This window comes from Bidens hawaiensis, unplaced genomic scaffold (assembly GCF_021521415.1).
Source record: "Bidens hawaiensis isolate Kalapana, Puna unplaced genomic scaffold, B.hawaiensis_p1.1 tig00025350_1, whole genome shotgun sequence".
In the NCBI taxonomy this organism is placed as follows: Eukaryota; Viridiplantae; Streptophyta; class Magnoliopsida; order Asterales; family Asteraceae; genus Bidens; species Bidens hawaiensis.
This window is the reverse complement of record NW_027505053.1, coordinates 112,208-126,076: the sequence shown is the minus strand read 5'-3', so window position 1 is coordinate 126,076 and position 13,869 is coordinate 112,208. Positions and strand designations below refer to the sequence as shown.

The 13,869-nt window shown below is 32.8% G+C and overlaps 2 protein-coding genes across 2 annotated transcripts; both read right to left on the bottom strand.

The window, feature by feature from the left end:
• Positions 1–2,355: 2,355 nt before the first annotated feature.
• LOC143610263 (GDSL esterase/lipase At5g62930-like) lies at positions 2,356–5,488 on the bottom strand. The gene is made up of 5 exons (XM_077084790.1): positions 5,302–5,488; positions 3,966–4,106; positions 3,815–3,891; positions 3,534–3,698; positions 2,356–2,540 (listed from the first exon to the last, which is right to left on the bottom strand). Exons 1-5 carry the CDS (start codon positions 5,476–5,478, stop codon positions 2,369–2,371), a joined length of 732 nt encoding a protein of 243 aa, XP_076940905.1. The 5' UTR covers positions 5,479–5,488; the 3' UTR covers positions 2,356–2,368.
• Positions 5,489–10,567: 5,079 nt separating this feature from the next.
• On the bottom strand, positions 10,568–13,686 carry LOC143610264 (GDSL esterase/lipase At5g62930-like). The gene is made up of 5 exons (XM_077084792.1): positions 13,500–13,686; positions 12,164–12,304; positions 12,013–12,089; positions 11,732–11,896; positions 10,568–10,739 (listed from the first exon to the last, which is right to left on the bottom strand). The coding sequence occupies exons 1-5, from the start codon at positions 13,674–13,676 to the stop codon at positions 10,568–10,570; spliced, it is 732 nt and encodes a 243-aa protein (XP_076940907.1). The 5' UTR covers positions 13,677–13,686.
• Positions 13,687–13,869: the final 183 nt, after the last annotated feature.

Genomic DNA, 13,869 nt, shown 5'->3' with positions numbered 1-13,869 from the left:
ACTAAACTTCGTTTTAAATGAATATAGTAACGAACGTAATAGACAAACGTAAACTAACAAACATCGTTAACTTAAGATGCTAATAAGTTACGAGAAATTCATTTTGTAGATTTTGGATAGCGGATTTGTGGAGGTATCTCCGTATCCCGTGCCTTCGGTGACAAACGGTTAGAGTCTTTGGATTTATCTGTATGAAGGGACTAAGTATTGATATCAGAAAACGAATAAACTTTAAGGGGACAAGGGATGCGGGGTAAGGTATTGCATGACGGAAACAAGTAAGGTCTTTCTGAGTATTGCGGGTGTGCTCGGGCATAAGGTACGACATGGAAGCCAGCTAGGTGTTTTATTAGGTAGGTAAAAATTAAATTTTGGTGGCTAAAACGTGCCGACTAAGGGGGGGAAAACGAAGATTGCTGATAGTAAAAAAAAAAAGTTAAAGCGGCCTAAGTGTTTTATTAGGTAATTAAAAATATTTACCTTTGGCAACAGAACATGACGGCTAAGAGAGAAAATGAAGACGGCTAAGAGAGAAATAAAATGTGAGTTGGCTAAATATTTAATTTGGTGGGTAAAGTATTTGATATGGCGGCTAAATGAAGACAGAACATGAAAACTGGCTAAGTATTTAATTGGGTAGGTAAATATTTTAAACTTTGGCGGTTAAAATTAGACGGCTAGAAGGAAAAAAAGAAGACGACTAAGTGAACCTTTAGCCTACAAGCCTAGTTGGAGCCAACTAAGAAGGAATATATGAAGCCGGCTAAGTGAATAGACACATTCCCAAAGCCAGCTAAGAGTCAAGGACGTCGGCTAAATAACCAGAGATGGAGGCTAAGTTTAGCCGTCTTTAACACGTGTCGAATTTTTATAGACTAAAAGTGGGTCTCGTTTACTTTTCACAAAATTCCGTACCCATAAAGTGGCAGCTAAGGCTTAGCCTACTTCTCTGACGTGTCATTTGTTTATTGAACAAAACTCAATGATTGAATGAATGCGAGCTAAATTAGACATGCATATTTTGGAAATTCTTGGGTTAAAATTGTTTATTTTTGTAATTTTCCCCACAAATAATCTTAAAATTTGAAGACAAAAATCTAACCGACTCCATCTCTCCCTCTAGTAAACAAAATGGACATAATTAATACCAGCACAAGTTACCAACTCATTAATCTTTAATAATGTTAGTACACATACGACCGCAACAATGTAATCTATCTTAACTATTGAATTGATCAATATTATAATTCATTCAATATTTAATCACATTATGGTATTGCATTATTACTCCGCACATTAGTTAAACTAGAAATGTTATATTGACGTCTCATACGTTGTATGGATTCGTTTATGGCTTTGGAAGTAATCATTATAATTGCTTTAATAATTCTTGTGACTAATTTCTATTAGTGAACTTTGATTGCCTTGTATGCTTGTACAAGTTGATGCATTTAAAAAAAAGAAAAAAAAATTAGGCCCTAAAATTAGGGTTGCTGTAAACATGAACCTAGTTACCACTAATGGATCTTTCTGCTTAGGATTGTTTATAGCTTGTAACATGCTAACTGTTGTGAATTATAACCACTAATTATCAACCGTCAACTGAAACTTTGTGATTGTTCAACCTCTATATAAAGAACATGTGTGCTTTATTTTAGACATAGAAATTAACACTTCCACTGAAAATAACATCTTGTTCTTGCATAACACTTTCTGCCATACCCAATTACTAATTTCGTATACATGCGAATTACTTTAATCTAAAAGTGCAACCTGCTCATCTGGAAAAATGAAACCTACATGTTGTTCCCTATTGTCCGCCAGCGTGTTCGACAAACGCCCATTGAAGAAGGTTTAAAAGATTTTACATATGCAAAAAAAGGAAAGGTGTAGGCATTTAAAATGAATATGACCGAACACAAGGGTTGTCAATTTAGGTCCTATTGTGTTAAACAGGTTAGAAACAACGCGTTCAATACAAGTGTCAAGCATGAATACAACTTGCTTATCTACTTTATATGTCATGGCTATAAGACAGTTTTAAGTTTCATATACCAACCAATAAAGAGAAATGTCAAAACATATCCTACTAATTTCAATTGTTTAAAAAAAATCATATAAAACACATTTTTGATTGATTATCAAGTTTTATCGTGTTTTAGACATGTGCCCATACTCCATGTCTGCCCAAATTTTTTGTCCTTATTTCCATCCTCTTATTTTAATGTCATGTAAGATCACAAACAAACGGTATGGAAAACAATTTGATATGTCTAGAAATGTTATGAGAGTTTAAAAGAGAGTCATTAACACGAGAAGTTCATTAAAACAAGTAACTGAAGAATGTTGTTTTAGTAAAAGGTAAAGATCACAACAAGCCTCTTTCTTGGAAAACCTTTGCAGGGTTTTGATGATCAATTTCCGAGTGATGAGGGAAATCAGAAGGCATATCAAGGGCAGAAAGTCCAGCTCCATTAAATACTTTTACGACCTCTTCGAATACAACCTTGTTCCCATCTGGTGTTAGGTGCAGTCCATCACTGCCAACACACACAATTTGCAAAACTAGTTATTTTACTTCGTCAAAAAGGAAACTTGAAACTATTTATATATTTTTTTATACTTTTATTTTAGAATCTCATTTACTCTGAGGCTTAAATATTTGTTAACACTGCAAATCCACACCGAAAGATAAAGCAGTACTGTACTTTGTTTAAAATTAATTATAAATATATTTTTAGTTTTTAAAATATTTATGACATCATCTGTTCTATAAAATGACCAGTCTGGTTGGGAAAACACTAGATTTAACAATGCACTATAATTTAACATGTATTTTGAAAGTAAATATCAATTTCATTTCACTACTTCATGATTCCCAAATATTGTCAGTTTGGTAAATAATATATATTTTCTCCCGTGTAGGATATATTAAGTTTATAGTGGGTCAATTTGTGTTGTGATTTAACTCAAATGGGTCAAAATGCTTGAAAATCGTCTGAGTTATACTTTTGATGCATACAATCTCCTTAACAACTACATTTAAGCTTTAGATCATAATTAAGCACATTGAACACAACCAAGCAATTTTAACCTTTACTAAAGTGTATACACGTTTTGACACGCTACTCAACCCACCTAACCCATCCATCTTGCCGCTCAGGTATATGAAGCTTGATTTAGATCATACGCAATGCAAGTTTAAAAAACAGGCCGTGTTGTGTTGACCTACTTAATTTAATAAAACTGGTTGTGTTTGGTTGACCTGTTTAACCCGTTTGGTCAACACACTAACCCGTTTATGACCAGTTTAACTCATTTTTTACAGCCCACCAACTAAATTAACACGTTTACAACTTAACTTGGTTATCACCTGCCAGCCCGTTTGGCATGTTTAGATAAATGTTATTATAAACTACTTGATATACACGAGTTAATAATGAAATCCATGCAATGACCATAAGCATTTATCTTCTTTTAGTTTCTTGAAATTAAGTAGTAAAAAACACAATTTCATATGTAAAATCACTAACCTTAGAAACGTTTTCTGCCAGCCCTGTGTCTCTTGCATCTTTGACCATAAGTTGACCGCAGAAACACCGAGTTCTTTTGCTACCTCGACACATGCGCTTGCATAATTTCCAGCTACTTCATTTGTTCTTTCTGGGAGCGTCATTGCTTTTTCCCCATATAGAGATCTGTTAATAAACAAAAACACCATAATATTCACAAAAACATACATAAAAACTGAATTTGGAAGTAAAAATGGCAACGGTAAACTTGTAATTTGACACCAAAGGCAAACTTGCCATACTTTGCATATTGTAGGCGACCTTCCTCGTCAATTGGTGGGGGAGTAATAAGGACAATTAGCATGGTGGGTGAGCATTCCTGCATTAATATGTTTTATAAAACCTTACATGTTGACCAAATTTGAAAATAGTGAAACAATTAATTGAGTAAACCTTTATATGGCGAACGATTTTTCTCAGATTTTCTTTGTATTCTTCAATTGGAACATGTTGGTGTTCACTAGTTCTACCTGGAAGTGCTGCATCATTAGCCCCTAAAAAGACTGTAGCAGCAATAGGAGGGGTTGTTGAACACTGCAAAACAGTAAATATATAACATTTAGTAAAAGTTTATAAAAATCGTTCTTGCAAATAATATTACAGAAATTGTTAAGAAAATAGGATTTTTATAATAGTAACTTGATGTATAAAGAAGACATACTAGCACTCATTAGCATTAACATGAACAATTTGTTAAAAATAATAAATAACTTGATTTTTGTATTTTAACATGCAAATCTGATTTATAGATCCCGTTAATTGCTTCGTAAATAAGACTTTTGAAAAAATAGATCATGGATCGAAGATCCAAGTAGTACATAGCTGAATTCAAAATTTTCAAACTCAATCATCAAACACAATCTAATATTTGTATTTGCATCTTTAATATAGAAAATATATTAGCACTTATTAGCATTTACATGAACAAAATAATCAAAACTGGGGATGTCCATGATACGTTGAAACTGATCGAACTGCCCAAACCGAAGCAAGTTGGCTTATTTGAGATCCAAGCACGGTTTGCCAGTTCCACGATTTGGTCCAGTTTGAAACTGGCTGTGTAAACCGAACTGGTCATTTAACCTTCATTATTTATATACTTTTTTTCATTATCGGAATATGTAGTTATTTAACTATTTATATGTATTATATACATGAACCATATTTATCATATAAATTTTATACATACTAATGATTTTGAAAAAATAAAAACAAAAAAAAAGGCCATGCTATTCAGACACCCTCCCCACTTGTGCAGACATCTTCTCTACAAGTCACATAGCCTTATACGACTCGTGTGACTTTTCCTTACTTGACAACATACCAGAGATATCAGATTTTCATTGACCATGTTTTTATACGAGTTGTCTAACCCTATACGAGTGGTATAGAAAAAGTAGGATAGTTCTATAAGAGTAATATAAGCCTATACGACTCATAAGTTAAAAAACTTTATATTCTCGAAGTTGATAATTTTTTGTAATATAACTAAAAACCGAACGAATACAAGTCTGAAGCAACAAAATTCTTATATCTCACTAACATCCAAATAGATTCAATATCAAATTTCATATTATCAACAACAAATCAGTCAAAAAATTTTCAACTCTATTTGCACAATTTGGTTCTCGGAAATGGAGCAACAACGTGGATTAAGCCCTAACTAACATCCGATTGAGAATATTTTCATGTTATGTTAATCAATGAATGAATGATAGAAGTGAGTTACCATGGGGAAAATGTGATGCAGCAAGAATAACGCCCATCGAGTGGTGTAGCCGCCGTATCCTCGAACCACAATATCTGCCTTGCGAGAGTAGGTATCGGTCAAAGAAGCACCCCATCCGCCTATTCTGAAGGACTGCTCCGTTATTGAGTCACCGAACAGTACGATTTCAGGCCTCATTTCCGTTGACTTTTCCAAAACTTGGGTTCCAAACCTTTCTCTAATAATCAGGTAAGCTTTCAAGCCTCTTGACTTTCTATTTGATTAGTTTACTCAAGGGTCTAATTATGAAAAGGTTGGAAGATCTAGCCAAAGAAGGTAATAGCCCTGTAGATTCGTTCCCATGGTTTGATCCTTCCCAGTAAAACGGGGGTGTGTTCGAATTCTGATCGCTTTTACGCGAGAAAGGGGGACCACCCTCTAATCCTAATTATTCCTCAATGACCGATAACGTACAAGTACCGTGAGGGAAAGGTGAAGTTGGGCAGGCACATTGATAAAAATCTATTAGGTATATTTAGAAAATTAAACAAATAGGTTATTAACGGTTATTCCCTTTGAGAATCAATCCTTTCTTTTAGTTAATTTTTATTTATTTATTTATTTTAAGTATCAGAGACCTTTTATTTATTTATTTTTTTAAGTATCAGAGACCAGCTTGTGAGGAGATCTATCATAACTAAGAAAACCTCCGACCCGACTTAAAACTCCATTTTTTTTTTACATATGAGATGTGAACCAACCACTTCTCGTTTCTTAATTGAAGTTTTCTCACCTTAAACAATTGAGATACCATTGGCGCGGGAATCAATTGCCAGGTGAAAATGTGAAATACTGATTTATTTATTTACTATTTTTAGAGCATGTGGTACACACGTGATAATTCAAATTATAAAATTATAAGTAAAACAAATAATTACATGGCGTATATGGAAAAAAAATGTATTACATCTATGTTTGTATCTATACAATGTGTACATAAATTGACTTTATTTATATCACAAAATGGTTTTTTTAAATGAACTTAATAAAAAAATGTCCGTGCAAAATCATACCCGGGAATGCTTCTTTAGATTGAAAAATTCATTCTCGGTGTCATATATGTATAATTGAAAGAATTTTGGTTATAAACCAATTTCGAAAATAAGATTTCTCTCATGCGATAGTAGTTCTAACCACTTAGCCTAAATACAAAAGATGCGTTACTTTTATTGATATATTTATCAATTTACCACTCATCAAAAGAAAGTAGGATATTAAATTGTAACTATGGATGTTCTTCAAGAACTATGTTTTTCTGAGCTTCACCATAAAAAAGATTTTGATAAGTTTCAGATGGCTTCTCGACTTTGTTATAATGACAACATAAAAAATAACATGTTAACCCATTCAATTTTGTGAATATTTTGTTTCATTTGAGCATAGTTTTGCATGACATACTTCCCATACAACGTTCTGATCACCATTGAAGGAAAAATTAATGTTGACATAAATATTTGAAATTTAATAAAAGTTAGAAGCATTGATAGCCATGAGGGTGGCATGTCGAAAGTGTTCGCAATCTTTTCTTAAGTATTAATAGTTGAGGGGAAAATAGTCAATTTGCCAAATCCCGAACATTTTGATTATTTCAAAAAATGCCCTTAAAAATAAACTTGAAACCCGAATCATGTTTAAAATTCTAACTTTCATACTTTTGACATTTTAAAGTCAACACTTTGAACCCATAACAAATTTGACGACAAATCTATTTTGCATTCTCAAACTTTTAAAAATACTCAAAATTTTCATTTTTGACCCGTAACAAAATTTGACCTAAATGTAGTTAGCTTGTACCAAACAATCTATTTACCAACTTTTAACCCATAAAATCAAATTTAGCTTTCACAAAAAACCCGAAACAATTTTCATTTGAGAAACATGATTTGTTGTTGATTTTTGGAATTCACCAAGTATTTTGAAATATATAGTAAAATAATATGTTAATATTTATATTTATAAAAATATATAGATATTATATAAATATAGTGTAAAAGGAAAATAAATAATTCTTGATCTATTACATATATTAGGGTATATTAGTTTTGGAGGGAAAAGAATTGTCAGAATTAACCAAAACAAAATAAATGTCCCCATTTATTTTACTTTATTAGAATAGGTGGATTTATATATACTAACAATTTCTGGGAAGTTGTGTGTCTATGTTTTGTACATTGTACAACAATATTTGTACGACATTAATAAGCTTTATCACTTACACGTGTTCTTACATGAATCTTTTGTTATTTTTTGTTGTTTTTTATTAGATTGCGAGATTCCTGAATAAAGATTTTCATAAAATATCCATGAACTAGAAGTACAAGATTTTTATAAAATATTGTTTTTTTATTTTGTTTTCTCTTTTGGCCAGTTTGCTCGGCCTTTTTATTTCTAGTGCTTGTTTGTTTGTATTTGTGGTGTTGCATCTCGCTTCTTGCTAGCATTTTTTTATATAAGTTGTTTTAGTTGACCTTTAAAAAAAAGAAGGTTGAAGTGTTCCCATCTCTATGTGTAGGTATGCTTCATGCAGTATAATTTGGTAACATACGTTTTATTACTAATAATAATCAAATTTTTAATATAACAAGGTTGGTTTGTAAAGATCCAAATGAATACAAATGGAGCATGTTTGTGTTTGTTCGTTTAACATAACCAAACTTACGATCAAACACGAACAGTATTTTCTTGGTCGTGTTCGTTCGTTAAGAAAATGAACATGTTTGTGTTTGTTCCTGAATAGTATAAACGAGCTGTATGCGAACATTATCGAACAAAAATAACTAAACATAGATTAACGGTATGTGAGCTAAAACCAGTTAAAATAATGTAAAGAACAATGTGTTAGGCCTAAAAAGTTATTTGACTAAACTTCGTTTTAAATGAATATAGTAACGAACGTAATAGACAAACGTAAACTAACAAACATCGTTAACTTAAGATGCTAATAAGTTACGAGAAATTCATTTTGTAGATTTTGGATAGCGGATTTGTGGAGGTATCTCCGTATCCCGTGCCTTCGGTGACAAACGGTTAGAGTCTTTGGATTTATCTGTATGAAGGGACTAAGTATTGATATCAGAAAACGAATAAACTTTAAGGGGACAAGGGATGCGGGGTAAGGTATTGCATGACGGAAACAAGTAAGGTCTTTCTGAGTATTGCGGGTGTGCTCGGGCATAAGGTACGACATGGAAGCCAGCTAGGTGTTTTATTAGGTAGGTAAAAATTAAATTTTGGTGGCTAAAACGTGCCGACTAAGGGGGGGAAAACGAAGATTGCTGATAGTAAAAAAAAAAAGTTAAAGCGGCCTAAGTGTTTTATTATGTAATTAAAAATATTTACCTTTGGCAACAGAACATGACGGCTAAGAGAGAAAATGAAGACGGCTAAGAGAGAAATAAAATGTGAGTTGGCTAAATATTTAATTTGGTAGGTAAAGTATTTGATATGGCGGCTAAATGAAGACAGAACATGAAAACTGGCTAAGTATTTAATTGGGTAGGTAAATATTTTAAACTTTGGCGGTTAAAATTAGACGGCTAGAAGGAAAAAAAGAAGACGACTAAGTGAACCTTTAGCCTACAAGCCTAGTTGGAGCCAACTAAGAAGGAATATATGAAGCCGGCTAAGTGAATAGACACATTCCCAAAGCCAGCTAAGAGTCAAGGACGTCGGCTAAATAACCAGAGATGGAGGCTAAGTTTAGCCGTCTTTAACACGTGTCGAATTTTTATAGACTAAAAGTGGGTCTCGTTTACTTTTCACAAAATTCCGTACCCATAAAGTGGCAGCTAAGGCTTAGCCGACTTCTCTGACGTGTCATTTGTTTATTGAACAAAACTCAATGATTGAATGAATGCGAGCTAAATTAGACATGCATATTTTGGAAATTCTTGGGTTAAAATTGTTTATTTTTGTAATTTTCCCCACAAATAATCTTAAAATTTGAAGACAAAAATCTAACCGACTCCATCTCTCCCTCTAGTAAACAAAATGGACATAATTAATACCAGCACAAGTTACCAACTCATTAATCTTTAATAATGTTAGTACACATACGACCGCAACAATGTAATCTATCTTAACTATTGAATTGATCAATATTATAATTCATTCAATATTTAATCACATTATGGTATTGCATTATTACTCCGCACATTAGTTAAACTAGAAATGTTATATTGACGTCTCATACGTTGTATGGATTCGTTTATGGCTTTGGAAGTAATCATTATAATTGCTTTAATAATTCTTGTGACTAATTTCTATTAGTGAACTTTGATTGCCTTGTATGCTTGTACAAGTTGATGCATTTAAAAAAAAGAAAAAAAAATTAGGCCCTAAAATTAGGGTTGCTGTAAACATGAACCTAATTACCACTAATGGATCTTTCTGCTTAGGATTGTTTATAGCTTGTAACATGCTAACTGTTGTGAATTATAACCACTAATTATCAACCGTCAACTGAAACTTTGTGATTGTTCAACCTCTATATAAAGAACATGTGTGCTTTATTTTAGACATAGAAATTAACACTTCCACTGAAAATAACATCTTGTTCTTGCATAACACTTTCTGCCATACCCAATTACTAATTTCGTATACATGCGAATTACTTTAATCTAAAAGTGCAACCTGCTCATCTGGAAAAATGAAACCTACATGTTGTTCCCTATTGTCCGCCAGCGTGTTCGACAAACGCCCATTGAAGAAGGTTTAAAAGATTTTACATATGCAAAAAAAGGAAAGGTGTAGGCATTTAAAATGAATATGACCGAACACAAGGGTTGTCAATTTAGGTCCTATTGTGTTAAACAGGTTAGAAACAACGCGTTCAATACAAGTGTCAAGCATGAATACAACTTGCTTATCTACTTTATATGTCATGGCTATAAGACAGTTTTAAGTTTCATATACCAACCAATAAAGAGAAATGTCAAAACATATCCTACTAATTTCAATTGTTTAAAAAAAATCATATAAAACACATTTTTGATTGATTATCAAGTTTTATCGTGTTTTAGACATGTGCCCATACTCCATGTCTGCCCAAATTTTTTGTCCTTATTTCCATCCTCTTATTTTAATGTCATGTAAGATCACAAACAAACGGTATGGAAAACAATTTGATATGTCTAGAAATGTTATGAGAGTTTAAAAGAGAGTCATTAACACGAGAAGTTCATTAAAACAAGTAACTGAAGAATGTTGTTTTAGTAAAAGGTAAAGATCACAACAAGCCTCTTTCTTGGAAAACCCTTGCAGGGTTTTGATGATCAATTTCCGAGTGATGAGGGAAATCAGAAGGCATATCAAGGGCAGAAAGTCCAGCTCCATTAAATACTTTTACGACCTCTTCGAATACAACCTTGTTCCCATCTGGTGTTAGGTGCAGTCCATCACTGCCAACACACACAATTTGCAAAACTAGTTATTTTACTTCGTCAAAAAGGAAACTTGAAACTATTTATATTTTTTTTATACTTTTATTTTAGAATCTCATTTACTCTGAGGCTTAAATATTTGTTAACACTGCAAATCCACACCGAAAGATAAAGCAGTACTGTACTTTGTTTAAAATTAATTATAAATATATTTTTAGTTTTTAAAATATTTATGACATCATCTGTTCTATAAAATGACCAGTCTGGTTGGGAAAACACTAGATTTAACAATGCACTATAATTTAACATGTATTTTGAAAGTAAATATCAATTTCATTTCACTACTTCATGATTCCCAAATATTGTCAGTTTGGTAAATAATATATATTTTCTCCCGTGTAGGATATATTAAGTTTATAGTGGGTCAATTTGTGTTGTGATTTAACTCAAATGGGTCAAAATGCTTGAAAATCGTCTGAGTTATACTTTTGATGCATACAATCTCCTTAACAACTACATTTAAGCTTTAGATCATAATTAAGCACATTGAACACAACCAAGCAATTTTAACCTTTACTAAAGTGTATACACGTTTTGACACGCTACTCAACCCACCTAACCCATCCATCTTGCCGCTCAGGTATATGAAGCTTGATTTAGATCATACGCAATGCAAGTTTAAAAAACAGGCCGTGTTGTGTTGACCTACTTAATTTAATAAAACTGGTTGTGTTTGGTTGACCTGTTTAACCCGTTTGGTCAACACACTAACCCGTTTATGACCAGTTTAACTCATTTTTTACAGCCCACCAACTAAATTAACACGTTTACAACTTAACTTGGTTATCACCTGCCAGCCCGTTTGGCATGTTTAGATAAATGTTATTATAAACTACTTGATATACACGAGTTAATAATGAAATCCATGCAATGACCATAAGCATTTATCTTCTTTTAGTTTCTTGAAATTAAGTAGTAAAAAACACAATTTCATATGTAAAATCACTAACCTTAGAAACGTTTTCTGCCAGCCCTGTGTCTCTTGCATCTTTGACCATAAGTTGACCGCAGAAACACCGAGTTCTTTTGCTACCTCGACACATGCGCTTGCATAATTTCCAGCTACTTCATTTGTTCTTTCTGGGAGCGTCATTGCTTTTTCCCCATATAGAGATCTGTTAATAAACAAAAACACCATAATATTCACAAAAACATACATAAAAACTGAATTTGGAAGTAAAAATGGCAACGGTAAACTTGTAATTTGACACCAAAGGCAAACTTGCCATACTTTGCATATTGTAGGCGACCTTCCTCGTCAATTGGTGGGGGAGTAATAAGGACAATTAGCATGGTGGGTGAGCATTCCTGCATTAATATGTTTTATAAAACCTTACATGTTGACCAAATTTGAAAATAGTGAAACAATTAATTGAGTAAACCTTTATATGGCGAACGATTTTTCTCAGATTTTCTTTGTATTCTTCAATTGGAACATGTTGGTGTTCACTAGTTCTACCTGGAAGTGCTGCATCATTAGCCCCTAAAAAGACTGTAGCAGCAATAGGAGGGGTTGTTGAACACTGCAAAACAGTAAATATATAACATTTAGTAAAAGTTTATAAAAATCGTTCTTGCAAATAATATTACAGAAATTGTTAAGAAAATAGGATTTTTATAATAGTAACTTGATGTATAAAGAAGACATACTAGCACTCATTAGCATTAACATGAACAATTTGTTAAAAATAATAAATAACTTGATTTTTGTATTTTAACATGCAAATCTGATTTATAGATCCCGTTAATTGCTTCGTAAATAAGACTTTTGAAAAAATAGATCATGGATCGAAGATCCAAGTAGTACATAGCTGAATTCAAAATTTTCAAACTCAATCATCAAACACAATCTAATATTTGTATTTGCATCTTTAATATAGAAAATATATTAGCACTTATTAGCATTTACATGAACAAAATAATCAAAACTGGGGATGTCCATGATACGTTGAAACTGATCGAACTGCCCAAACCGAAGCAAGTTGGCTTATTTGAGATCCAAGCACGGTTTGCCAGTTCCACGATTTGGTCCAGTTTGAAACTGGCTGTGTAAACCGAACTGGTCATTTAACCTTCATTATTTATATACTTTTTTTCATTATCGGAATATGTAGTTATTTAACTATTTATATGTATTATATACATGAACCATATTTATCATATAAATTTTATACATACTAATGATTTTGAAAAAATAAAAACAAAAAAAAAGGCCATGCTATTCAGACACCCTCCCCACTTGTGCAGACATCTTCTCTACAAGTCACATAGCCTTATACGACTCGTGTGACTTTTCCTTACTTGACAACATACCAGAGATATCAGATTTTCATTGACCATGTTTTTATACGAGTTGTCTAACCCTATACGAGTGGTATAGAAAAAGTAGGATAGTTCTATAAGAGTAATATAAGCCTATACGACTCATAAGTTAAAAAACTTTATATTCTCGAAGTTGATAATTTTTTGTAATATAACTAAAAACCGAACGAATACAAGTCTGAAGCAACAAAATTCTTATATCTCACTAACATCCAAATAGATTCAATATCAAATTTCATATTATCAACAACAAATCAGTCAAAAAATTTTCAACTCTATTTGCACAATTTGGTTCTCGGAAATGGAGCAACAACGTGGATTAAGCCCTAACTAACATCCGATTGAGAATATTTTCATGTTATGTTAATCAATGAATGAATGATAGAAGTGAGTTACCATGGGGAAAATGTGATGCAGCAAGAATAACGCCCATCGAGTGGTGTAGCCGCCGTATCCTCGAACCACAATATCTGCCTTGCGAGAGTAGGTATCGGTCAAAGAAGCACCCCATCCGCCTATTCTGAAGGACTGCTCCGTTATTGAGTCACCGAACAGTACGATTTCAGGCCTCATTTCCGTTGACTTTTCCAAAACTTGGGTTCCAAACCTTTCTCTAATAATCAGGTAAGCTTTCAAGCCTCTTGACTTTCTATTTGATTAGTTTACTCAAGGGTCTAATTATGAAAAGGTTGGAAGATCTAGCCAAAGAAGGTAATAGCCCTGTAGATTCGTTCCCATGGTTTGATCCTTCCCAGTAAAACGGGGG

What these genes read in the sequence shown, in the direction of transcription:
- LOC143610263 (XM_077084790.1), bottom strand. Translation starts at nt 5,478, where the DNA reads ATGAGGCCTGAAATCGTACTGTTCGGTGACTCAATAACGGAGCAGTCC. An exon ending in TGCATCACATTTTCCCCATG is followed by an intron (nt 4,107 to 5,301) that starts GTAACTCACTTC and finishes ACTGTTTTGCAG; the next exon opens with TGTTCAACAACCCCTCCTAT. An exon ending in AAATCGTTCGCCATATAAAG is followed by an intron (nt 3,892 to 3,965) that starts GTTTACTCAATT and finishes ATATTAATGCAG; the next exon opens with GAATGCTCACCCACCATGCT.
- LOC143610264 (XM_077084792.1), bottom strand. Translation starts at nt 13,676, where the DNA reads ATGAGGCCTGAAATCGTACTGTTCGGTGACTCAATAACGGAGCAGTCC. An exon ending in AAATCGTTCGCCATATAAAG is followed by an intron (nt 12,090 to 12,163) that starts GTTTACTCAATT and finishes ATATTAATGCAG; the next exon opens with GAATGCTCACCCACCATGCT. An exon ending in GGTCGCCTACAATATGCAAA is followed by an intron (nt 11,897 to 12,012) that starts GTATGGCAAGTT and finishes GTTTATTAACAG; the next exon opens with ATCTCTATATGGGGAAAAAG.